We start from the raw sequence: 26576 nt of genomic DNA, 5'->3' as shown, positions 1-26576 counted from the left end.
CACATGCCACAACACACCTTTGCCTGCACACACCCGTCAGGAGTGTGGGGTGTCCGTCGTGTTCGCATTGCTGCACGGTAAGGCTCGCAGATAGTTGCGATTCAGCATCTCGTCGGCTGAGCGCTGTCTGCTTGTGCGCTATCGCGTCGTCCCTGGTAGCCGTCGCGCGCCACAAACCTCTGCGAAACAACAAACACGAACCCCATCAACACAAGACACTCAACTCTTTGTCGGCCAATCCCAAAGCAAAAAGGGCAATTGGCGTAATTGTTGCGCGTCTGGTTATATCGTGGGACAGACGCACGCCGGCCAGGGGCGTCAGACCGCTAGAAACAACAACAACCCTGCTTTCTCGCGATCTTCACTTCCGCGCCCAATCTCCATCCGCAACGCCGCTTTGAACAGCCGCGCAGGACCGCAGCAAACCCCATCTTCTCTCACCTGATCTCACCAATGTGCGCTCTCACCACACATTCTCGGTTGCTGTAGGATGCAACTGAGCAACCACTCAATTCTGTAAGAACCATAGTTTCTCAACAACTGAGACACTCTCTAACATGCATGTGCACTGGCAGAGCATGCTAGAACGGCGAGACAGGTTTTTCGGCAACATCATCTTCTACGACTACCTGTACAAGACGAAGAGATTACCGTTCCTGGAGCGAAATCGAAAACAAGTGCAGCAGGGCCACTCGCATAGCCAAAGCGAGGATCAGTACTCACAGACAGGACCCCGCTTTCGCTCCCAGTGGCAACCTCCATCCTGGGATCTACTAGACGATATGATCTCAGCAGAAAAATCTGGGGGATCCTTCGTTCTTGAGGTGCACAGTATCCGGCCGCTGAACGCCCCAGAATCTTCTCAAAATGGTCGATCGAATGATCCTGCGCGGAAAGTGCGGAATATCTTACGCTTAACGACCTCTATCAAAACGTCAATCGTTTCATCGTCGACCATGCCCACCTGCAAGAATCCCCCAGATCAGGAAGCAACACTGCGAGGGTTCGATAGATCGGAAAAGGAAGCTTCAATCGAAGTGGAGCCCATTGTCATTGATCGCGAGAGTTGGTACACTGATCCCACCAAAATCGGTGATAACGATATTCACATGATTATGCTGAGTATCAATTTCGAAACTCACGATAACGTCAAGGACCTGTACGATTTCATGGGCGTCAAAATCTCGGATGCATCAGCTCGTCTTTCCACGTCGTATGGGAACATCTTCGACGTGCCACAGGGAAGGATAACCTTACCACTGAAAGCATCTGGGAAACAGCTCGGTATCGGGCTAGAAGTTAGCATGCATTGGATCCCGCTCAAAAGAGACTCGGTCTTGACAAGCTACAACCGTCACCTGAAAAACTCTATGCAGCCTCCCAGCTCATATCCTACACCACCTCTCGACATGGAACCCCGCTACAAACTCACCTTTGTGTACGGGAATGATACTCTTGAACGATCAGAGCTCGTGTGCCCGCATTGCTCGAAGAGAAAAACCACTGACATTGACGATCTCAAGATGCATCTAATAAGTTGGCACGACTATTTCGATTACCAGGTCTTCCTTGAGCAGGTCGACGAGCACGGGGTGGAGCACTGGCGATTCGAGAGCGAAGTGGCGAATTACAGAACAGAACAGCGTCAACGTGCAAGCGACAACGCGGACGAACCTTACGATGTGCGCGTACTTGCACCACCCAAACCCTTCGACAGACGAAGATTCTTGGCAGGCGATAACGAGTTTGAAAGAGCTGCGAGACTTGGGAAAGCTACCAGAAACGCGAGATCGAAACTTGCCCCAAGTGGTCAGCAAGTCGCGCCTGCACCCAGGATACGTAAACCTCCAGATCAAGTGCAGTCTAGGCCAGAAAGGGAGAAGAAGAAATATATTGTACCGAACCCGCCGAAGGGTATCACCTTCTTTCGATCACTGAGCAGAAGACCTCTTCAGCCTGGCGAAGAAATCAGTGAGAGCGATGACGAGCTAGATGAAGAATGGCTGTATCGCTGGAAGCACGCAGAGATCGACAAAGCAGACCTACCAGAATCAGCCAGGCGGTTCATAAAACTCTTCGATGACTTTATGCACGAAGAGAGCTTGCAATCAGACATACATGTTGGAGACGCCATCGTTCGGTTTGCACGCGAATGCGGTGTACGGATATGGCGGGAAAACGTCATGAGCGAATTCACGAAGAAGCTGGATGAGTTGGTAGAGGAAGATATTATCTCGAAGGAGGTACATGACAAGGCCTTGGAGGTAGTCAACGACCGGGAGGCAAACATTCATGAAGCCAACGAGTTGTCTCAGCGTTTAGAACACCTCGACGTTCAAAACCAGGAGACGTCTGTTGGCTCGGCTGGACTAAGGGCACATACGAGGTCTGCGCCGAAAAGAGACAGGAAAGGGAAGGGGAAAGCCAAAGTATCAGCTTTTGACGACTCCTTTGATGACGATCTTGCCGACGTTTTAGGCGATATTGACAGGTCGTACCACCGAGCACTCAATGGCTACATGACTCCTACCACTCCAGATCCTGATGGCGATGTGGACATGAGCGAAGCACCGCCGCACGTACCCGAACAACCACTGGATACGCCTCAAGATGAGGATGACGACCCACCGTACGGCTTATGTTACTGTGGCCAAGATGCATCGGCGACACCAGGATCGGGTATCATCACCTGTCATGACACCGTAAGTATCGCAAATCCCAAAGTGCGGCTAGATTTCCATCGTGAACTAAAATCTCCATAGGACTGCATTCGGCAAATCTTCCATTGCGCATGCGTACAATCTCAAACCAATTCAGTAATACCAACCTTCAAGCCACGCGAATGGACTTGCTCCGACTGCATACTCAATCGCGATACGGCGATTTAGCTCCTCACCGTCGAAGAATCCGTGGCGCCGTAGCAAGGCATCCATCTCCTTGACTCTTATCTCCAGCATATATGGCGTTCTCGGAGGGGTGGTAAACAGTGAGCTTAGCATTGATATACGTTTTGCGCTTCGGCAGACTATCATCCGTTTTTCCTTATCCTTTCTTGATACCACAGCATTTTTGGGTGGGCTTTTACTTGGGCGTTTGATGTTGTGTGAGGTCGCTGCTTTGGCGACATGTAATGCGTATTGAAAGCATGGCGTGTCTGCGGTTTACTGAGAGGGATATATCCTACCAATACCATCATTCAAAAGTTCTACTCCTTGTGATACGCATCGGAGTTGTGCGCCGTCTGTACCTGCAAATTGTACTCATTTCGTCTCTGCGAACGGAATATTGAATCTATGCAGGTCATCATCCACACGTAGTAATCTCATCATCGAGATATCAAAGAAGCGCACGCGACAACCGATGCCATGCCAACCCCTCACACATGCATCTATACAACCGCACCTATATTAACCCCCAATTCCCCCATCCCTTGTTCGCCTAATATCTCCCGTCTTGGGCATATACCACATTACTACTACCTTGTCGATATTACCCTCTACAAGAAATGCCACCCGTCTAGTCCAGATCACCAATACCACACCTTCGCCCAACTCCATCCATATCCATTGTCGTCGATATACGCAGCACACCCACTTACCTTCTCCATCCTACCCGAGTCGCTCAATCGAGCAGACGTATAGATTGTTATCAATGCAGGAACGCGCAGGACAGACATCATCGCTCACGCACGCACGCGAGACGCAGGTACAAAGTACCCTTCTGCACCTTCATATACCCAATCTGCAATCGGCGCGCGCAGCGCGCATTTCGGATGCTGCAACCGAAGGTGAGGAATGAACCGAAGGCGACAGGGCTAAGCGGAAGAGAGCGCGAAGACGGCGATTTGATGGAAATCGAGATGTTGTGTGGTATAGACCACTCCTGGCTATATGACGATCTGGGTAATATACGGGCGCGTCTATGGATATGGATGGGGATGGATCGGCCAGGTACGTATGGATTAGGGATGGGGGGAATGTGTTTCAGATGTAAGCGAGGGATTGACGACGGATGCGGGCGCTTCGGTGGAGATGGAAGGTAGATGGGGGTGCTGAGGATGGGAAGCTGAAGTGTAAAGGATCATAGCGCGCTTAGTATTTGTTTCGACGATGATGTATTTCTACAAACATGCTAAACTTTACATGTCGCGATAAACGCGCCTTCCCCATCCCGCGCGCTTCAAACAACGACTCCCCATTTACCTACCAACCACTTACACCCCCGCGCATCTCCCTTCGAGGAATCGAAAACGTCAAGAACGCCTGGCCCAAGCGCAAACCGCCCTATCCCAATCTTACCTTCCCCCGTCCCTTCCTTCCTTCCTTCGCCTGTTCCTTCCTCCCTCCTACAGTACCTTCCTCTTACAGAGCTTCCAAGGCACGACCTTGCATATGTATACAAGCCGCCCGCTCGCACTCGCACTCTCGCTCCGGAAAAAGCTCGCCCCAGAGAAATAACGTGTATTGGCAATATCGCTGTCAGATGTAATTCAAAACACTGGCGTCATTGAGTGCGGCAGGGCCAGCGCGAAACTGAATACAACACCTGGTTGCTGGGACGGTTGTCACAAAACGTTTGTTTATATTTACATCGTTGGGATCTAGCACGGTAGGGTTAGTTAGACAATCAGCCTCGTTCTATGCCGTTAGTGTTTATCGACACGGCAAGACAAACAGCGCCGTCGAGAATTTTAGACAGAAACTCTCCAGAGGCCAGGGAATCGGTAAAGTGTGTTTTTTTGACGTGTCGCATTCGCGTTGTGTAGCCCGTTGGACTAAGGGGATGATTAATTCCTTAGACCGAGGCTGGTAGTAGTAGTGGAAAAGATGAGAAACGGCACTGGTATGCTTGCTAGGCGCGATGTGGGGTAAAGGTTCGGTGCGTAAGATCTGATACGTTGCGGCCGAGATACTGGAGTTAAGGTTCCGTCATCCTCCATTGCATCCCCTGGTCCGCGCTTGTGTACAGGGAGTGTGGTGGTTGTTGTGTCAACGAACAACCATTGCAAATGCACAAGAGTGACATTCCAGAAATTTGATGGGCGTTTTTAGCCGCAATGTTTACCACAGGCTAAGTTGGTTGGACAGGCAATGGCTGTCTGAGTCTGCTGCTGCTGCTGTTCTGCAGTTTCGGTGTTGGGACTTGGTCGATGCGTGCATGCGTTGGCGTCATGTCGACTCCCCTTTCGTGCTGCAGCAGTAGTCTGCAGAGACAAGTGCGTAGCCGCAAACGCAACGCTGCAACTCGAGTCATTTCCTCACAAGTCTCTCAACCAATACTCGTAGCTGTTTTTCTGCCGAAACACTTCCGGTGAAGATGGAGTAGAACGTTTGAGACTGTGGATGGCGATTGATTGTTAGGTGTGGAGGTTGTTTGGGAGGGCGCTTACATGCAGATTGCCGAATAGTTTTGCGCGCGGAGTAGCAATGGTACCCCTGCGTCGCGACCTTGTGTATGAGGTACGGGAACGGGCGATAGTAGTACCGGAACTCGTAGGGTATTCATAGGTGAAACAAGACCCGTTGCTCGTGTCGCGCGCCGCGGCTGGCGTCGCCTTACGCTGCCCAGTTCGGGATCCCAACCACTTCCTATGATGCCTTCCTGGTCAGCCTGCAGGAACTCGAATGTCGTGAAATGCTAGTACTCGCTAGATGAATGGACACCAGGATACGTACATTGACACGCAGGAGCGGTGTGCGACATGGTACGAGGGATGCTCGCTCAAAGCGATGGGAAGATTGCGGACTGATTGGCCGTGGCCAAGTCTACTATTGATGCTGTTGCTAATAGGTGCTTTTTGTACAGAGGCCGTAATGCGGAACTGATCGGAAATCCATCTATCGTACACGTTGCGGAAAAAACAAGATGGCTGGCATAGGCGCCTTACTGCCGAAAGAGATACGAAAATACGAAACTCTTTAGTCGTGAAGATAGCGATACTAAGACATTAGGTAAAGGTTCGTCATATCTCAACTTTCGTAGTGTCGACATGCAGTCAATGAAGAAAGGAATGAATAAAGTGTGGCAAAGAAATCGAGCTTGACAAGAAATGATGGTGTGTCTGGGACAAATGCCCCAGAACTGCAATAACAACATGATCATGATCAATGATGCGCGCGCTTGACGAGTGATCATCAATGGTGGTAGCAAGCGTAAACGGCAGAGCGTACCTCCATGTGTCATGGCCATAGGTCATCGTGAGTGCGTAAGTAAAGTCGTTGACGGAACGCTTTCAAAACAGGATTACCGCCGTATGTTGCTTTTGGACGAAAGAAACGCTGTCATATGCCGACCGTGTCTTTAAACGAGTGAGGTGTCGTGGTTCGTGGTTGAGTCTCTTCGACCCCTTCCATGCGCACATCTCTGTCCCTGGATTCTGATGAAGTTGGCAAGGGCGCAGAGATGGGCGTGTATGTTGAATAAGCTTGGCTGCGATTCGGGTCGCCAGACCCATATGCGAGGGGAGATTCCATTTCGCTGGTTGCGCGATGCTTCTCTAATTCCAATGGTGTTGGCCTTGTTCGTCTTCTCTTTCCCGATGAGGACTCTGACCCGTGTTCTACTCCGATTTGTTGCTGTGGTGTCATCGCGGGAGCCAATTGGGAAGGCGCTGATGGCGGAGGTGTTCGATCGTGCGGCCGAGGATCTGGTCCGAGTGGTGACGGTTCAGGTGGTGCCGTGATGGATTGTCTCCCCCTCCTAGGTGGTGGGTACACCTCGCCCCTCGCAGCAGCCTCTTGCGCTCTTTGTTGCGCCTCCGCTTTCGTGGGTCTTCCGCGTTTCTTTTTGTTCGCTGGTTCGCCAGATGGATTTATAGTAGATGTGTAGGCAGGGCCGGCAGGCATAAAATCTCCAGGGTAGGAATGAGGGGGTCGAGGTTGTAGTAGGCGGCCAATGGGCGTTTGGGCTTCTTGCTGATGGGGTCGTTTTCTCGAGAGGTCGGGCGCAGGATATACCATTGGGGCAGGTAGCTGGGGTCGTCGGTAATCTTGTCCAGGCGCGACGAAGTTGGTTGCGAGACTGTCAAATGCCATCTGGCTAGAGCGAACCGATCGGCCTGCGTCGCGTTAGTAAATTCTTCTTGTATGGAGAGTACGTGTAATGTCATAAGAATAAACGTGTTTACGAAAGCGCAGAGAACCAAACATACCTGGAGGTAAAGCCATGTCGTTCCACCGTGGCTGGATGTTGGCGTCGCGTATAAATTGAAAGAGAACGTGAGATGGTATGGGGGCCGCTTTTAGTACTTCAGCAAGTAAATATACCTGATGTGGTTGTATTAGTGACTTATTCGTCGCGAATAGATGTGTTACAATGAGTGAGAGAGGTACGTACCTTTTCATGCTCTGCCCATGGTGGCTCGCGCGAGCTCGAGGGCTCCATGTCGTGATCCTCGATACGCTCAAAATACGCGAGGGCAGAGACCAAGAAGTAGCTACGGCAAAAGCTTGCTGTATGCAACCAGACTAATCGAGCATCGATCACAAGGCCGTAAAGTAAGTGGACCGGCGCGAAGAGCGACGCGCCCTCGCGCGCGGTTGTATAGCTGCGTCTACCAACAGAACAAACGAGAGTGCTGAAACGAAAGAGTAACGAGCGGTAGAAGAAGAGCACTAAAATCAAAGAAACCTGCGGCGGGCTCTGGTTGTCGATTTCATGCCAGCAGGCAAGAAGTGTGTGTCAAAAGGGACCACATGAGGCTGGGTCAAAATAATTAGGAGAGACAGCTTCCCGTGAGAGATTACTGGGGAGAGCCACCCGGTATGTTATACATTAGCGGCTTCTCTTCAAAGACGAATGGGACGCGACTAGTCCCCACACCCAGGACGCAGCTTCCAAGACTTCACGCACGGTATCTGTCTAAATCAGTACTTGTCGCAAATCGATAACGAGGACTACGTATGTAACCTAGATCTGGCGGCGCTTTACCCCATCTCGAAAGCCTTTGTGGATGTTCGAAAACGATTGCGCAAACCGATGAGCCAATCGCCTAGAGGGCAGGGCCAAGCCGTGTCTCACCAGCCCTGGATGGTTTAGCCTGAGACCAACGGCCCTTCCCTTGCAAACCAGTCCCCTGCCTTCCTTTTTCTCCATGTACGCTGCCGCCTTTTGTCTCGGGGGTTTGACAGTACCGTGTTGCTCCAGATGACCGCAAGCGTGCTCGCAAGGAGGCTGAACTGTCGCGACGCGCAGCAGCGCTGGTGTCCTGCACGCAATCTGGCAAGAACGGTTCAGCGCGGATCGTCATGAGCGCGTCGCGCCAGATGGGGCAGCGGAAGACGGCCTCGTCATCCCTGTCAACGGTGCGATGTGTAGTCTGTTCCAGGACGGCTGCGTGAAAGATGTGTATCCAGAGGCACAAACTTCGCAGCGGCGTAGCTTGACTCTTTCCTTCTTTCTTATACCTGGCGAGCGACCACAGGGCGCGCATGCATAGACACGTAGCACTCGCCTGGTGGTCTTCCTCACCGTATGCTACGCGGAGCCAGTCGAGACAGTCGACGATCGGGAGCGGGCCGCGACTCGGCATAGCCCCCAATGGCATTCACGAGCGTCCGCTAGATGCAAGTGTCTGCTCTCATGGCGCAGATGTGCCGCTAATTCGCAGCGAGTGACACTCTGGGCCGTGTAGAGGCGGAGGTTAGCCGGTGTGGCCAGGTCAGCTGTCGTGCCGGCGTCATGGGTGCTGCTGTGTAGGAGTTGTAGCCGTTCGGTGAAAGTTTGCGCTAGTATACTTGTGGAGCCGCGCAGCTTCGTTCGCTTAAGTAAGCCACCTGGATGCCATCGCCAGCGACATCGCGATGCGCCATTCGCGATCCTAGCTCACCCTGCTAGCAAGGTTAGTCTTTCGGAAAGATTGTCCGCGCAATTTGGACCACAACCCCAGCGCAAGCATGCATATCGATGCGGAAGTCGAGACTCTCCGGCCGCCAGCGACCTTGAGTCAGTAGCCAAGGTAGTAGTCAGGCGCATCCAGACGTCAGTAAATACATCTGCAGAACCTGTACATACAATAATCGTAGATCGCTTTTCACCGCGGGCTCGCATCTTCCAAGGTTCAGTCACGTCGCGAATAAAGCCATTCTTTTTGAGAAATTGGGTTCGCGCTAGCTCTGTCCCAACCCTGGACCTCTAAAAAAGGAACGAAACATGCTGATTCCACGACCAGCCACACGATATATTCCGATGACTGAACATCCGGCATGAACCATCAAAGCTTGCGGTGACTGACCTGAGTCGTGGTAGACATACGTTGCTTTCAGGAGCTCCCGAGGTCTACTCAACACGTCGCATCACCCTGGATCTTTTCTCGGCCCGTGAACACCGTGTATCTCGGTGACTCGCGTATGTCACTCCGAAATCGAATGTATCCTGATACATCGGCCACTGCTCATTGCTCGTTAGCTGCGGCCGTGATACTACTTCAAATCAAGGGTGCTTACTTACGTTTCCCTTACGTCTATTGTGTAGTCGCATTTGCGTATATATTAGTTTCCTCATGTAGTAAAGATCCGTGCAACAGGTTGGGCTTTCCCAGTCCGTACATAGCAAGGACGCGTGACATGGATACTTCGCACCAAATGAGTTTGTGTAAGTGAGCACTCCCTTGGAACATCAAACGAAGTCATGATCCTTTGTCCTGTTTGCCTAACTGGTTCCGACCTTCTGACAACACCTTAGTGATTCTACAGATCGCCAAGACTTCACATCCCGCGAAGTAGCTCTGTAGTCCGATGTCCCAGCGTCTCCGCGGACCCGAGCAAAGCAGTCAATGGTCATGATCTCATCATCGTATTTTTCCAGTGGCATCGACTTGATAGAAACATGTGCGCGCGCCGATGGAAACATGGTCGGAGGGGCCCTGCATCACGGACTCTGGGAGGCCGAGGCTGGACCAATTGGCTAACGCTAGTTTTCGTCCGCATCTCCAAAGTATCAACCAGAATTCAGCGCATCGCGTCGCGCGTAGCACCACTCGAACACATCGTCCACTGACCGAATTCGCGTGCTCAGGCTTCCTACGCGACAACCGCGGACTAGAAAGAATTGCCTACCGTGCCGTCGTCGAGGCAAGAGCCCGGACCCGCGAAACGCCTGGCTGCGCCGACGGCTCCATCCCGCGTACCTTCATGGCGACAGCGACAGCGTCAGGGAAACACATACCTCCATAAAGCCCCTATTGCTCGGCGCATCGAGCGCAGTCTGGGCGCATAGCAGATCCGGGTCGTGTGCCGCCGTGTGTCTAGGGGAGGCGAAATCTTTGCTCCCGTGAGTGTCCAAGACGACCGACGCTCTTCTCCAGCAGTCGCCCTGCATTCAAGCGTGCTAGGAGCTGCATCTGGAGTGTTCGGTGTATGTTTGTCGCCTGGACTATGAGGTGAATAGGCTCGTGGCTCTTCGTGTGTGATATTGGACATCGGCCGTTAGCGTCCCTCTCATTGAGATTCTCGCGATCCTCCACCCTCTGCCTCAGCACCTTCCACCACCCCCACGCCTCTCAACGATATGTCGGACAGCGAGTCGGACCAAAACACGGCTCAACTCGAGCCGGAGCTACGCGAGATGAAGCTGGAAGGCGCGACCTCGGGAGGAGCAGGTGAGGGCAAGAGCAGTACGCAGGTGAAGGTGGAGGGAGATTCGCTCGACCGCGCGTCCACGCCTCTCGCCATACCTCCCAGGCTCAAGACGCGATCCAAGTCTCAGTCGCCCATGGCAAAACACGAGCTCAATACTCCGTCACCTGGTAGCGCCCATGAAGAGATCGTGGGGGGAGATATTACGCTGAAGATGGAACCCGGCAAAGCTCCCAAGCTCTCGCGCTCCGCCTCCCAAAAAGTCGTCACTCGCCCACCTCCGTTATACAACGACCTCCCCGACTCGACCGATGCCGCCAAAGAAACCTTCGTCGTCCTCCCAGAATGCACCTACGCGAACAAGACCATCGGCACGACCGACCCTGCGCTCGAATGCGACTGCCAGGAAGAATACGACTCCACAACCAAGACCAACCATGCCTGTGGCGAAGACTCCGACTGCATCAACCGTGCGACAAAGATGGAGTGCTTAGGCGACTGCAGCTGCGGTCGCAAGTGCCAGAACCAGCGCTTTCAACGGAAGCAATACGCAGACGTCACGGTTATAAAGACGGAGAAAAAGGGCTTCGGCCTTCGTGCCAACAAGAACATGGCTCCCGGTGATTTCGTCTTTGAGTACATCGGCGAGGTCATCGACGAGCGCACCTTCCGCCGCCGCATGGGCCAATACGATGAAGAGGGAATCAAGCACTTCTACTTCATGTCGCTTACCAAAGGCGAGTTTGTGGATGCGACAAAGAAAGGCAACCTTGGTCGTTTCTGCAATCACTCGTGCAACCCGAACTGTTTCGTTGACAAATGGGTTGTTGGGGACAAACTGCGTATGGGCATATTTGTCGAGCGCAACGTCAAGGCAGGCGAAGAACTCGTCTTCAACTACAACGTCGACCGCTACGGCGCGGATCCGCAGCCGTGCTACTGTGGAGAGCCAAACTGCAGTGGTTTTATCGGCGGAAAGACTCAGTCCGACAACGCGACAAACCTGAATAATGATACGATTGCGGCGCTCGGAATCGATGATGGTGTTGGTTGGGGTACGGCAGTCGCCAAGAAGCCCCGCAAGAAGAAGGCCAGCGAGGATGACGAGGAATACATCAGCGACTTGCAGCCACGCGAGCTTGAAGAGGACGCAGTCAACAAGGTCCTGACAGCTTTGCGCAGCTGCGAAGAGAAATGGATTGCTGTCAAACTTCTCAGCCGCATGCAAACCGACAACGAGAGAATCGGCCATCGCATTGTCCAATTCCACGGTTACGAGTTCTTGAAGACAACCTTGAACAAATGGAAGGAAGATCATAACGTTGTTCTGCAAATACTGGATATTCTACACAGGCTGCCGCGCATTACCCGCAACAAGATCCAAGACTCTGGAATCGAAGACGCGGTGAGCAAGGTGAAGGACTGCGGAGAGGAACGAGTAGAAGAGGCTGCGAAGAAGCTACTGACCGCGTGGAGTAAGCTGGAGATCGGCTACCGGATACCGCGCTTGAAGAGAGATCCAAACGCTGGCACGCCAGCTCGAACCGAGAATCATTTCGAACGACGCGAGAGAGGCCGTGAGCGATCCAGGTCCCGGTCAAAGTCGCCATCTACGATTGCGCCCAAAGGCCCGTCTGCAGCAAACATCCCGTCCGGTCCTCGCGGCGTGATAAATGCGCCTCGCGGTCCGGCTGGCTTCTTTGCTCCTGCGCGACCCGTCATGCGACCAAGACCGTTCAACGCCCTTCCCCAGGGTTGGTTCCAAGCAACAGCTGAGAACGGCTCGACATATTTCTACAACTCCAATGGCATCACACAATGGCAACGGCCGACGCAACCTGCAGATGCCCCGCCTCCTCCGCCAAACAAAGCTAGAAGTGATACCCAATTATTGCAAGACATCATATCCAGCATTACCTCGAACGGCACACCTAATGGACCCTCCGCATCTACCACCCCACAGCCAGTAGCTAACGAGGATATGGAATCCAGTTCCGGTCGTGAAAAGTGGCGTACCCTGTCAAGAGAGAAACAGGAGAAGGTGTATGAAGCGACAGTGAGTAATTCCAGGTATCTCGTGAAGCATGTCTGACCCTCACAGCTTTCACCACACGTCATGACCGTGACTAGTCATTATCGCAAGAAGCTCGAAAAGACCGAGATCAAGAGACTTAGCAAGGAGGTGGCGCAGAAGCTTGTACGAGGCGACTACAAGTCCGGTCGCGTCAAGGACCCGACAGCCAAGATCAGTTCCAACCACGAGAACACCATCAAGAAATACGTGAAAGACTTCATGGACAAGGCCGTCAAGAAGAAGGAAGAGCGACAGAGACTCAAGGCCGCACAAGGTGGTTCAAAGTCCGATCTCGCCAACGAGTCACCCAGCACTCCGCGAGCCCCAAGCGGGGATGCCAACGACGCCTCTCCCACCGACTCCACATCCGATCTAAAGCGAAAGAGGGACGAAGAGACCCAATCCGGCTCACCAAAGCGAACAAGGACAAGTTCTGAAAACCAGGAATCAGCGCCGCCGCCTCCGCCACCACCCCCCGCAACCGCCGACGTCGAAGAGACCCTCACGCCCATGGACGAAACCTCCACCATATCCTTCCCCGACGCAACCGAGCGAAGTACTCTCGGAAACAAGCCATCCCTCCAACTAGACGGCTACGGCAGCCCCATGCAACTCGCAACACCTCCGACTAACGGTTCTGGTGATCAGCGGTCTCGGCCCGTCAACGGGGGCCAACAACAGCGTTCATAGTATACGATGAGCAAGGTATACTTTATTCGAGTTTATGTATTACAGCTCTTTTTCTCAGATTCTTATTCTTTGTAATTCTTCGGTTCTGAAGTTCAATACGTTCGTTCGGCCACATGGCTCGGATGGGATAGTGCTAGCATCATATGGCGTTGGTGGGAAAAGATTAGTGGGAGATGTGAGGGGAATTGGGGGTTCGTTGGAGAGTGATGGATATGAAGGGGTGGAGATACGTATGTATTATGTTGGGAATTGGGGGAGGAACAGATATTCACATATGTTCTTTGTATTGCGTATGTGTATGTGACGGGATCGCTGTTTATACAAGTGTCATTAAGCCGGTATCTTATTCATCGCCTGGTGGCTTTGTGGCGTACGCAAGGCAAGTTCAGCTCACGCCAGGTGACGTGCGAAGTAGCCAATACTTGACATGGTCCAGACATCTCAGCAAGCCTCATGAGCCGGTTAGGATGCCGTATCCAATCAAGCTTGCACTGTCGCAAGCCCATAAGCATGTTGTAGTATCTGCCCATAATATAACAAGGCATCGGGCCGCTCTTGCTCTTGCGTGCGCCGACCGTGTTGACTTCTCAGCCTTACCAGCCTGCCAAACACCGAACACAACAAAGCATGTCTCCGCGCATTCCACTCCTTTTCTCCTTTCTTGCACTGGCCTACGCACAGTCTTGCTTCTGGCCCAACGGTGGCTCGCAGGACGACACTAGATACCGTCCTTGCTCCAATGACACCTCGAAGCCGCTCAGCCACATATGTTGCGCGGAGTGGCACGAGTGCCTTCCAAACGGTCTCTGCCTTTCTGATTCAGGCGCGTACCGGAGAGTATCATGTACACTCTCAAACTGGGAAGGCGGAGGCTGCCAGGATCTCTGTACGGGTGCAGTAAGTTAAGAATCCGCATCTTGGCTTGATTAACACGAACAGCTTACGACTATCCGCAGATAGAGCAACGCAAAGACGATGTACAAGTTACCCCATGTGATAATACCAGTACGTCAGTCTGGTGGTGCTGCGGAAGTTCAAATGCGTGCTGCAGCGATACCAGCCTCGCGAAATATCAGGTCGATAATGTATTTTTGGGCTCTATCTCGACTTCCTCTCTTCCATCCGCTGCATCATCCTCTCTTCAATCCTCGACCAACAGTCCTCTTGCGATAAGCTCTTCCAGTTCACCCAGCCCTTCGCCCACCGCATCAGCCTCGAACAATGACAACGACGCCCTATCGACAGGTGCGAAAGCTGGGATTGGTGTGGGCGCAGCTATAGGGGTCATCGCGCTGGTTACCTTGGGTGTCTTCATCGGAAGAAGGACGCATAAGAAGAAGAAGGAGGATACGAGGGTAGAAACAGGATACCGCGAGCCGGATAAGGAGGCATTACCACCAGTATATGGACACGAAGTTCCGGCTACGCGAGAACCGGCGGAACTGGTGGGGGACCAGATACAACCACAGGAAGTGCCTGGAAATACTCGTTGATTCGTTGTGGAGTTGTTTCCTGGAAGTGAAGGCGCGTGCTACAGAATGAGTGCTTTAACAGAGTGCAGAGACGAGCTGCGGCTAAGCGCGAAGTAGCACAGAACTAAGAGTTCATATCGAAGCTACACACTATGATTACCTTTACTGTATACCTAAATTTGTGTACTCTTGACTTTCCAGGTGTGTAGTGTCTGGGTGACGACGGTGATATTCAGGAGCTAGCACTTGGCCCCTGTCCATCGCGTATCTTATGCGTGTCATAAAAACGTCATCTCTACAATCGTACCACAACGGCGATCCAGCATACCTTTCCAGATGCACATCCGCATCAACTAACCCAAGAGAGCACATTAAGACCGGTTACCACTATTTGGCTTCGTAGTCACGAGAGCGGATCGCTCCCGAAAGCGATAATGCATGATGCGTGAACACTCGTAATGCGCGCTTTGCTCCGGCATATGTGGCTGCTGGTAGGTATAATACTTGAGTGCAATAAGGTGCATCGATAGTGTAGCAGCTTTTGATTATCTATCGCATCAACGTAATTTGGTAGCCAACACACAGTATGACGAACACACAAGCAACAAAGCAAGCTCTACTCGAGCATAAAATCATCCCGGACGTCCTTCCAGATACGATCGACTTTCCCTACAACCTAATTCTAGAATGGCCAAACGCCAAACTCGACACACCAGGCAAAGAACTAGCCAACGCCGACACGAAAGAAGAACCAAAAGTCTTCATCGACCCTGCAGTAAGCCATTTGACTCATCTCGCATACTCCACCAACTAACATCGCACACCCAGCCCACCTCGACCCTAGATAACCTCGTCTTAATGATGGTCGACCCCGACCTCATGACAAACAACGACACAACCTTCGGCCAAGTCCGCCACTGGCTCATCACAAACCTGTCCAGCACACCCACCGGTACCCTCTCCTACGCCACCGCCGCCATCCGCTCCCCCTACGTGCGCCCCGCTCCCCTCCCCAACTACATCTCCCCGCGCCCGCACCGCTACATCTTCATCCTCGCACGGGCTTCTAGTAAAATCGAAGTCCGCCCGGAGGATCTTCGTGAGATGCAGAAGGGGTATACGGCTGCGGTGCAGGGGAAACAGGGTGAGATACAGGATTTGAAGGATCGATGGGGGTTCAATGCGTGGGGGCTGTGTGAGGAGAAGGGGTTGGAGGTGCTGGCGGTGAATTTTATGAGGGTGGGGGGTACGCTGGAGAGTAGTGTTGCTAATGCGGGGATGATGGCGCAGGCGGTTGGGGATAAGGTTGTGGGCGTGTAGGTAACGTGACATGTTGGATGTTTAGAAGCAGAAGATACATGAAGAAGAATTCGTTAGACTAATGCATTGCCCGTCAAAACTACCCTCTCGTTCATCTCATCCCATCCCATCCCATCTCACTGCCCCTTCTCCTCAAAAACCTCAACAACAACCTCCCCACCTCCAACCCTCCACGTCTGCGTCATCTTCGGACGGAACCCTCCCCCTCCCTCTCACTCTCCTCCTTCGCCCGCTCCCTCACAACCTCATCATCAGCCTTGATCCTGGCGAAGACATCGCCGCCCCAAGGGTTCGCCGGAGGCGGTGCCCGTGCACTACCGAATACAGCGCCTTTAGTAGGCGGCGCGCGGTAGCTGTCAGGGCTGGTTTGCCGACTACGCGGGGCGCGGGGAGGACTGATCGCACTGGCGGTGGGGTGGGTTGCCGCCGACGTTGTGGCTCGCGGGGTGGTTTTGATGATCGTGACTGGGGGTGTAGTTGCCACGGGGGCGGGAAAGGTGTAGGCTGTGTCCCAGAAGAAGTTGGGGGACAGCGGGTTGTAGCCGCCAGGCTGGTTTTGAGGCTGCGAGGAAAGCTCCCCGGGAACTGATCGTGGGTGGTATACCACCGGTGATGATGATGATCGAGTGGATGACATGTTGATGTAGGCGGTAAGTGGGTTGTTGGATTGTTGTGGAAGTGTGGAAAATGTATGTGTAGTAGGTAAGATGGTGTGTGGGATAGAAGAGAGGAGTAGGAGAGCGGATCGTAGTCTTTATATATGGTACCTACCGTGGAGGATTGTGCACGGTTTATTGAGATGGCTGGGTACAATAGACGAGCGTCGTACAATAGGAAGAAGAGTTCTGCGTCTTTTAAAAGTGAAGGTGAAAGGGGCGAGTTGTTGTGATTGGATGTGATGATGACGACGCGTGTGGAAGCACAAAATGGAAGTCTAGGTGAAGACGAGCATTGGAAGATAACAGATCACAGGGAAGCAGGGCAACAATAGCATATGCATTGAGAAGATCATTGATTCTGCTCGAAGAGCAAGCGCCTACATCGAAGCAAGCGCCCAGAACATTGGCCATCCATGTCCAACCCGATTTCACCAAGACCAACGAGATGCGTACCCACAACCCACCGTTAGCAACAACCAAAGGAAAAAGAGCAGACTTACACATCGTTGCGTCCCAAGCATCTAGTTCATCTCCCACTCCCCATCCCTCCCCTCCCCAAACCAAAGGAAGGCGAGAAAAGAAAGAGCAGTCGACTATCCAGGCAGCACCACGAGGAGGCGCAAGGGTCCGACTTCTACCGCCCGTCCCCCTCTTGCGATCGCCTGGCACGCCCACCAGCGACCCATATTTCTCCTTCATGGCAAACACTCTTTGCATCCTGCCCGACGCCTCATCAACAAAGAAGTTGACCGTCATCAGGTCCGCAATAGCAGTCTGCCCCCTCGCTACATCGCAGGTAGTCAACGCCGCCGCAAAAAAGAAGCGACGCGTATACCGCGGGACACCTCGCTTCATCGTCCCCGACCGAAGTGGAAACAAACAGCAAGGCCGGAACACTTTTCGCTTCCTCCCGGGCCGGTTCAAAAGATGAGCAGGCGCAGTCCACGCTAGCAGTCCCCCTCTAGGCGCTACAGCTGAAGCCACAAAAAGAGTGGCCAGCGAGCTAAAGGTAAAGATCTTGGGCCGTCGGCTGGATGAGGCGACATTGCAAGGCCGGAGACATTTTCTCGCTTCCTCCCTGACCCAGACAACAAGTTGTCTACAGTTCGTCGCCGACAGCTCGCCGCTAACAAACAAGTCGTCCGCAGCAAACGTCAACAACAGGTCGTGACAAGCATTCGTCGTCTGGGTCAAGTCGCGATAGCAGTCTGCCACGCATACCCCGCAGTCAAAACTCCGCCGCACACGAGAGCAACAGGTAAATTCCACGAGGGTTGCCTCGCCCCATCCCGTACAGTGATGAGGACAGAGCTCGGCGAATGGTAAAGCCCAGTCACTTCATAAAGAAGCAAGCGGCTGCAATTTACCAAAGAAGAGACCGTTGTCACACCGGATATCCAAGCACCGCTGATCCGTAAAGGGGCAGTGAGAAGATAGAACCAAGCCGGCGTAGTAACAGTCCAAGACGATTTTTTCGATGTTTTTTTTTGTCGATTTTTTCGTTTTTTGTGATGGCAGACCAACAAACGTGTGTTGCAAGCACGCAGGCAGGCCCCCAAACACGTGGTGTTCGATATGCCATAAGATGGCCGGTATGCCACCAGATGGCCGAACGAAGGGGTACTAGTAGCCGAGAGGGGTTTTTGGGACCCATCAGGTCGTACGTTCCCCCACACTGTATGCCCGTAAGGGCGACTCAATAAAGATTCACGATAAAGTTTCCACGAGAGGATTTTTCCACAAATGTCCATGCCATACTGTCGAGCACTGGCAGCGGCACACGCCATGACCTACCCGCCGAAGAGGGAGAGTCCATGGGTATACAGTTGTCGTCAACAGTCCACGCATGGACGGGAACACCCAACGAACAGGCCGTCGCACACATGCGGCGACAGCCCATTCGCGAGGACAGAGACTGTCCTCCGAAGGGAGGCGGGTGCTTGTATACAAGTTGAGCCAGGGACCATTACGGTCTGTCAGAGAACCCCAACCATCTGCTCCAGACAAGAGCAGAGACCGGGAGAACTCAATATCTGTTGGCATCTTCCGCACTCGGCAACCTCTAAAAAGAGTGCCACTGGCGACGGGGTTACGCGAACGTTCCCTGCAGTACAAGTCCGCGTGTCGGTATCTCGACGGCAACGTATTCGGTCGGACGGAAGGATGGGCGGATGGACGTAAACGAGCGGGCTGTATCCAGACGGCGGAGGTAAACTCTCGCTCAGTGGACGGATCCGAAGGAAGCAGGCGTACCTGAAGGCGCGGGCGTACCCGAAAGTAAGATGTAACATCGGGGCTCAAAGGCGGGACTCGGAAAGGCAGCAGCCGGGAAGATGAAGGAGGCAGCAGCAGAAGAAGACGAGATGATGAGAAGGATGGAAGGAAGTGCTTCCACCTTCTCCCCCGTCCCCTGTCCACCGCCTCCCTGACCTTCCCATTTGCACAATGGCCAAGACATCGGGGGGACATGCGGTAGAGGGTGCCTGGGAGCAATATTGCCATGGACCATGCGGTCTATCGGAGGCTTCTGCGAGGAAGCCTCCATATCGCAGGCATCTTCCACGCTCGCCTCCCTGAACAGGGTGACACTGGTGGCGGGGATACGGCGAACCGTTTCCCTTGCTGACAGGTTCTCATCGCGAAGCATTTTTTGGCGGGCAGGTGAAGGAAGCAGCAAGAAGAGGGTTGGATGAGACCGTGTTTCCACTTTCTCCCCAACCTTGTCCCTGCTGCCTGCTCCACCCACCCTGTGAGGAAAGGATACTCTACCTGAAACCAGTAAGGCGAGCGAATCGGTAGGGGAGCCAAACTCGAGCCAACAGGAACGGAAGGAGGACAAGGAGCAAACCAGTCTCAAACCCGGGAACACAAAATGAGGTAGACCAAAAGTACTCCGAAGAGTTTGACACAAAAGCGCGAAGCAAGCCATGGCTGTCCGTGAAGGGACAGCTTAGGTGCAATCGCAGTAGTACACCCTCCCGTCATGCTAGTCTGGGACGTGGGTAGATGCGAGGACGCAGAAGAAGAGGGAGCCAGAAGAAGGCGGAGAGGGGGTGTTTCCACCTGCTCCCCACCTCCTCGCAGCCGCCTCCCCTCCACCTCCCCCACCCACCCATATCCCAGACCAGCTTACGGTTGAGGGCGACTCGGCCATAACATGCTTCTCATGTTTAGGCCTGAAGAGAGGAAGTGACTGTAGCCAAAAGAATGCCATGGACCGTGAGGTCTGTCGGAGACTTCCAAGGAAGTATCGATATCGCAGGCTTCTTCCACACTCGTACATCTGAAAAGACGACACTGGCGGCGGGGAATACTCCCTTTGACTAACAGACTCCTCTGTCCGTGTGACACCAAAGGTGATAGTAATCGCGGTCGACTGCAGTCGCCGTAAACATGCCGGAGCAGAAGCTGCGCGCCTCAGCTCATCAGGAGCTTACCAACCGGTACCTCGACAATCTCTGTAAGGTTACTCATGCCCTGCCAGCAACAAGGAGGACCTGTCATCGGTTGTCCTCGTCGACAACGCGCACAAGAAACAGTAAGAGAAGCCTTGACTTCCTACATATGCTTGGACTGCCGTGAGGAGGACGCATGCGCTCGCGTCAATGAACCATGGACGGTTGACGTCTGTTGTAGCGCGAACGCTCCTATCTGTTGGTATCTTCCACACGCGACAACCTGAGAAGGCGACACCGGTGGCGGGGAGTACTCCCTGGCGTGAGGTTGTGCGTCCCCCTCATGGCCGTCTGTCCGCTACACCAATGGTGTTTGCAAGACTCGTAGGACTCGGAGGAGGGAGTGGAGAAGGAGGAACTCATCGCGCGGCATCGATCGTGGTGTCGACTGGCAACTGCGGTCGATGGTGCGGCGATGTGGTCGGGATGGCATGAGATGGCGTAATAAAAAGGTGGAAGCAAGCGCCGCTCGACGAAAAAAAGTGATGCATGGAGGAAAAGAAGTGTGAGAATCCCTCAGACGGTGAAGTGAGGGTAACAAGGCCAGGAAACTGTTGCTGGAAGGAAGGTGTGTCACGTATCGAGGTGTGTATGTGTGCCTGTGGTGGTTGCCTGGCACGACGCTAGACACCAGTAAATAGCACCACGTATCAATCATAAAAGGAGAAAATGGGGAATACCAAGCTACTCTGTGTAGAGAATGTGCGGAAAGCCAACCATGGTACCGATGCCACATCCGGCGTAGGACGACCCGTTTCAGGGCCAGACGAACAGTGTTGCTAGAACTGAGCTGTGAGCATGGCCAGTCTCCGTAGTACTTCTCGTATCACCGTGAAGCTCGGAGGCCATGTAGTCGCAAAGCTAGGCGTGTTCGTCCTTGGAAGCCGTTGGCCGGATAGTGGTGGAGTACATCATGACTGTCTCGGCCTATAGTCTCGTTTCGAATTTACCTAGGTGAAGGGACGGTTGAACCGGACAAGCTCATTCGACGAATTCCAGGAAATCCGGTGTAGCACAAGTCCGGCCGGTGGTCCGCTCGTCGAAAACTAATCGCTATCTCCTAGAAGCTCAGCGAGCTCCGCTTCTTCTTCCGCTGTCATCATGCCCTCTTTGCGCTCGGGTTCCTTGTCCTCTTCCTTACCGAGACGCTCGTCTTCGGCCTCTTGGATGGCCTTGGCAAGCTCTTGAGGCTTGAGGCTCCACTGTCTGACTGTAGCGTCAATGCTCACGCTAATCACGCGTTGGCCTAGCAGAAGAAGGCCAGTGACCTCTTCAAAATGCCCACTGAAAGTATGATGCAGCTTGCCGCTGCTCTTGTCCCATACGCGAACCTCTTCGTCTCTGCATACGGAAACCAGCCAACCGCCATCCTCGTCGATGGCAACATCGCGAACGAAATCAGGATGTTCGAATGTCGAATCCTCTGCCCACTCACGGCCTCTGGAGAGACACTTGGCCGTCTTGTCTGCTGAAGCTGTCCATAGATCGCCGTCTGAATCGAAGTGTAGGGCATCGATGCTTGTCTCGTGGGCGATGATGGGCGACGGTTCGACCTCAGAGGCTGACGTCAACCCGATGGACCACCGTCTGATCTCTCGGTCGCTTCCAGCGCTGAAGACTGTAGCAGTCTCTTTGCTGGGCTCGTAGTCGGCCGGGTCTAGCGCAAGAGCGAGAATCCCTCGTGTGTGTCCCTTCAGTGTATGTAGCTTCGAGCCCGTGGCGACGTCCCAAACGATGATGCTGGCATCCTGTGAAGCCGACACCAAGACCTCTTTGCCGTGTAGCGTGAATGCTATGACGGCCTTGACGAAGTCACTATGGCCTTGGAAGCGCTTGGCGGGCTTGCGCGTAGAGAGGGTCCATGACCAGATCGACTTGTCCCAACACCCTGCAAACAGCGTGTCGGATTTTGGGGAAACGGCAACGGACGTGAGAGGGGCTACGGGCCCTGTGAAGGTGGCAGCGACCTTATTAGTCTACAAGGGGAGCTGTCAGCGATGACCTCATAGCTGAAGTGAAGCCACGAGGCGGCTGAGAAACGGAGGTCTGACCGACTTCAATGTTGATGCGCTTCACGTTGCCGGCTGCTTCGGCAACGTAGATGTGATTCTCATCGTGCGGGTCCGCGGTGAGTGCGAGGATCTTGGAGGGGAGCTTGAGGGGGTTGCCCTTGGTGTTCTTGGACTTGGCAGCCTTGCGAGCTGTCTCCTCGAGAGAGGAGCTACATGCTATCAGCTAAAGTAAAGGAAGATGGATGAAGATGGATGGAAGCCCATACGTCGTCTGGAAGTAGTGACCTGGATCGTTGGAGCGCGACATGATATAGGGTGGGAGGAGCGGTGACCGCCGGCAGGATTGTGTGACGGGCAGTGGGTCACGTTGGGCGTGTGACCAGCGACCCCGCTATTATGACTCCGTCCGTGGGCCGAAAGAAGCCTCCAGTAGCGGCCACATCACCGAGCTACCTCATGCAAGGGCGGAACTAAGCAGGTGGGAGTACACGTTGATATCGAGACGAAACTCGACACAGTTACAACGCATTGTAGATTCTTACGACTCTGACTATGCTCAAGGCAGCACCTGGGCAGCATTTCTGTCTCTAACACGTGATCGCTCGAGCTCATTGTTGAGATGGAACCGAAAACACTGTACCGAAATCGAGGGAAGGAAGCTACTCGAAACTTGGATATTCAATAGACCCCTAGGGCGTTTATTCTGGGCGGATGGTTAATTCATGCCCCTGAATGGATGACGTAGCCTTCCCAGCTTCTATCAGACCAGTCTCATCACCAAGAAGCACACAAGGACATTGATAACATAATAGATTTCATTTCGTCTCGTAGCGAGCAAGGATATAGTATTAGATGCTCTCGTATGTACTGAAGACAATACCCAAAAACGCCGTAGATCATAAACAAAGGAAATCGTGTATAGTCATGTATGTGTCGTGTGTGAGTCGAGCAGCGAAGCTCTTTCTGTAAAAGCATGTGTAATGCAATCGTAAAGGTCGTTAAATGCGTTGTTCGTAAGAGTGAGGCGGTTATCCAAAACACGCCCATCATAACACTCAAGGGGGGGATATCTCAAAAAGACATTCCAAGGCACGTCTCATTACTTTTGTGGATCATAGTCCAGCAAAATGCGCCGAAAGACCAAATCATCTGCGATGCAATCATAAAATCGTGAGCGTGAGTATGGGTGTGCGTGCACATATAGTACAAAGTCGTGGTTTCGTGGTGTCGTGGTCGTTAAAAGGTTGGGTGGCCAGCAGAGGCACTGGCGGCGAAGTCGCGGATCGCCCATCGCCAGCCGCCTCGGTGTTCGCCGTTATCGCGAAGGCCGCCGACCCAGCCTTCGACGCGTCGTCGCCAGATGGCTTCTTCGTCTTTCTGTCGCCGGATAAAGCCAGGGCCGACATCGAACTCCTCGCCCACAAAGGTTGGATCATCGGGGTTCGGTGTGCCGGTACCGCCCATGCCATTGCCACCGGCGACACTCTCGTTGTCTTTGAGGTCGTCGAGGCCAGCAAATGGGTCTTCGTCTTCGTCTACTTCTGAAGGCGATCCAATGTCGTTTGATGGTCGAGGCGCCTTGAGCCAGGTCATCTTGACAGGATCGAACACCATTCGGCCTTCGTACTGGACTTGGCGTGGTACAGAGATTTGGGAGATCAAAGCAGGGCGTGGTGGAGACGGTACTGGGGCGGGCGCTGGGGGCTGGGCCAACTTGGCCGCTCGCGACGAGAAGCTCCTCTTTTCTTGGCCGGCATGAATGGACGAAAGGGCAATGTGCGAGATCGATTGTGAACGATCATGGCTGCGACTCATCTGGTTTCCGGGCGGGGCAAAGGTAGGCGTGCTCGCCGTGGTCAGGGCGAGGGTCGTAGTGGAAGTATTAGGGTGTGAGAACGAAACAAGGGCTTCCTCGTTTCCTTCCCAACGTTGCAAAGTTGGGTTGTAAATCATACCTTTCTCGTCTACATAGTGGTCAGTAGGAGCTGGATAGTAGTGGTGGGGTGTTGTACTTTGTGTGTAGGGCTGCGTCATCTGCCTGATCAACTGCGGCTTCTGTCCTGAGCCTTTCTTCCTGTGAGCAGATGGACTGGTATGAGGGCTACGAGCGGCCACTTGGGCAGCCCAGCTAACGGGCCTGGAGGAAATGGGACCTTCTGCTCGAGACCTCGTACCTGCCAAGCGCTGCTCACGTGCGTTCCTACTTGCTGCGGTGTCGCGAGCAAAGCGAGGAGTGTGGTCCATCTTGGGAGGACTACGCGGAGTCTGGGGCAGAGGCGTCGCCATGCGATCAGGCATCGGCAGACGTGAGTTGCTCGGCTGGTGGCGCAGCGACTTGTTGCTGGCGACATTGCGCGGCACCTTTTCGAATTGCTTCTCTTTGGAAGCTGAAGTGGGCAAGTCATCGAACAGGTCGAGCTCATGGCCGTCGCCAAAGTTTCGCTTGCGCTGAGGCTGTGTCAGCTTCTTTGGGGGTGGATGACGTGCAAGGGCAGAGGGAGCCTGATCACGTCTCACCCCAGCACGACTAGGCGTCTCGTTGTGGCCACCACCAGACAGGCGCGAGTAGGAGCGCATCGAGGGAGACTGCGGTCGGCGAGGGTCAGAGTCGCGGCGAAGGTGGGCTTGCGAAGTGCTCTTGGACATGACGTGGTGCGATTGGGAAGAGGCCCCGCCAGCAGGGAGGAATGGCATGCGTGGTGGCTGACTGGTGTTGTTGTTGCGGAGGACGGGAGCAGAGCGCTTCGCGCGGAGCAGCTGTGCGCTGGTAGTAGTAGGCATGGTCCGAGTCGAGTTGGAAGTGGACGCGCCGCTTTCGTACACAGGGGTTAGCCTGGTCCGACTCGCGATGGATGGCAGGGGCCTGGGTATCCGCGAGGTAGTGGGTCTGTCGGTGAAGGTGATGGTAGTAGCGGGACGAGCAGCGTGTGGGGCGGTGGTCTTGGTCGCGGGCTTCTTGACGACAATGTTCTTGTTGAGCGTCAGCTTCTGGCGGTCCAGGATCTCGCCATTGCCGAAGTCGAAGCCATCCTCGAAGTCCTCCTCTTGGACCACGGGCTTGGCTTTGGGCGATGGTGCCAGTGCCTTGGGGCTCATAGGCGTGGGGCTGCTGAAAGGGGAAGGAGATAGTGGTGCAGCGATGGGCGATTGGGGCGGCGATTGGAACGGCCTCTGGGTAGGGATCGACGTGGTTTGTGTGGGTTGCGTCGGCGTGAGGGACTGCTCGCGCAATGGCAGCGGTGGAAGGAGCGATGGCTCTGCGGCTGGTGGTGCTGGTGGTTGCTCGGCCTTCTTGAGCTTGTCCAGACGCGCGCTGAAGTCCATGGGCTCGGTCGGCAGCACGAGGCCGCCCAGGTCGTCGTCTTCGCTCTCCATGGTCATGATGCTGCCCAGGCTGGGGCTCATGGCGGACACGGACGAGCTGCGTGCGCCGCGGGTGCCCTGTCGCGTGCCTGCGAAGCGGATGCCGAGCGAGCCCTCGCCCCAGTCGAAGTCATCGTCCTCTTCCGCCGGCGTGCGTGGCTTGGGCGCCTTCAGCTTCAGTCCTTCCTTCGCATTGGTGGGCAGCTCGAGGTCGTTGCCCCAGTCGTCGTCGACCTCGATCTTCTTGGTCGACTTCTTCTTGCCCAGCCTCTTGATTGAGCCGCCGAGGAGCGCCGACGATGGCACGCTCGTGGGGATGGGGATGCCGGCCTGCTTCGCGGCGGTCTTGATGGCGGAGGTGTTGGTTGCTTGGTCGCCTGGCGTGATCAGGATCTGCCAGTCGTCATTGGATTCGGTCTCGGAGCGGACGCTCATGCGCGAAGAGAGTGAATGGACGGTCGAGTTCTTGAACAGGAGGCCGTCGGAGCGGTCGTCGAAGTCGCCGTCGTCCCATGTCTCCATCTGGGTCGACTGCGAGGTGATGGAGGCGATGCGCGCCGCGAAGGAGCGGTTGTTGGCCGCCATGCTCGGTGGAGCTGTCGCGCGGATATCGCAGGTGCGGTGTAAGGTGGGTGTGCAGGATCTTCGCGCGAGGTACTGAGGTGGTTGGGCTGTGGGCCTTGGAGGGTCGTCTGGCACCGCTTGCAGGTTCCTGCAGGGCTACGCGAAGCACAAAGGCGGTAAGTAGACAAAGGCCGGTCTGCAGGCTGGCCCGCACGCTAGGCCACGCGTGTCGGTACGAATAACACACTCGGCACCCCTGCAGCAAGGGCGACGATGACGGCGATGAGTCTGGAAGTACAGCTGTCGTGGGAGCCTACATATGCAGGAACAATGCAACCAGAGACTGCCTATGTATATACCACGCCACACACCGCGCCCTGTATAGCACCCATG

The 26576-nt window shown here is 54.1% G+C and overlaps 6 protein-coding genes across 6 annotated transcripts; 3 read left to right on the top strand and 3 right to left on the bottom strand.

Moving 5' to 3' along the window:
• Positions 1 to 557: 557 nt before the first annotated feature.
• J4E88_002610 (uncharacterized protein) lies at positions 558 to 2762 on the top strand (the record flags this gene model as incomplete). The annotated part of the gene is made up of 1 exon (XM_049396270.1): positions 558 to 2762. One exon carries the CDS (start codon positions 558 to 560, stop codon positions 2760 to 2762), a length of 2205 nt encoding a protein of 734 aa, XP_049257618.1.
• Positions 2763 to 6811: 4049 nt separating this feature from the next.
• Positions 6812 to 7343, bottom strand: J4E88_002609 (uncharacterized protein; the record flags this gene model as incomplete). Its single annotated transcript, XM_049396269.1, has 4 exons — positions 6812 to 7057; positions 7151 to 7181; positions 7248 to 7265; positions 7336 to 7343. 4 exons carry the CDS (start codon positions 7341 to 7343, stop codon positions 6812 to 6814), a joined length of 303 nt encoding a protein of 100 aa, XP_049257617.1.
• A 3163-nt stretch (positions 7344 to 10506) lies between these two features.
• J4E88_002608 (uncharacterized protein) lies at positions 10507 to 13338 on the top strand (the record flags this gene model as incomplete). Its single annotated transcript, XM_049396268.1, has 2 exons — positions 10507 to 12630; positions 12676 to 13338. 2 exons carry the CDS (start codon positions 10507 to 10509, stop codon positions 13336 to 13338), a joined length of 2787 nt encoding a protein of 928 aa, XP_049257616.1.
• Positions 13339 to 15396: 2058 nt separating this feature from the next.
• J4E88_002607 (uncharacterized protein) lies at positions 15397 to 16130 on the top strand (the record flags this gene model as incomplete). The annotated part of the gene is made up of 2 exons (XM_049396267.1): positions 15397 to 15585; positions 15639 to 16130. 2 exons carry the CDS (start codon positions 15397 to 15399, stop codon positions 16128 to 16130), a joined length of 681 nt encoding a protein of 226 aa, XP_049257615.1.
• A 5160-nt stretch (positions 16131 to 21290) lies between these two features.
• Positions 21291 to 22563, bottom strand: J4E88_002606 (uncharacterized protein; the record flags this gene model as incomplete). Its single annotated transcript, XM_049396266.1, has 3 exons — positions 21291 to 22220; positions 22300 to 22465; positions 22523 to 22563. The coding sequence occupies 3 exons, from the start codon at positions 22561 to 22563 to the stop codon at positions 21291 to 21293; spliced, it is 1137 nt and encodes a 378-aa protein (XP_049257614.1).
• A 929-nt stretch (positions 22564 to 23492) lies between these two features.
• Positions 23493 to 26575, bottom strand: J4E88_002605 (uncharacterized protein; the record flags this gene model as incomplete). The annotated part of the gene is made up of 4 exons (XM_049396265.1): positions 23493 to 24220; positions 24269 to 24370; positions 24431 to 26215; positions 26572 to 26575. 4 exons carry the CDS (start codon positions 26573 to 26575, stop codon positions 23493 to 23495), a joined length of 2619 nt encoding a protein of 872 aa, XP_049257613.1.
• Position 26576: the final 1 nt, after the last annotated feature.

This window comes from Alternaria novae-zelandiae (assembly GCF_023758075.1).
Source record: "Alternaria novae-zelandiae strain BMP 2774 chromosome Unknown scaffold_4, whole genome shotgun sequence".
NCBI lineage: Eukaryota > Fungi > Ascomycota > Dothideomycetes > Pleosporales > Pleosporaceae > Alternaria > Alternaria novae-zelandiae.
This window is presented reverse-complemented; position numbering and strand designations above follow the sequence as displayed.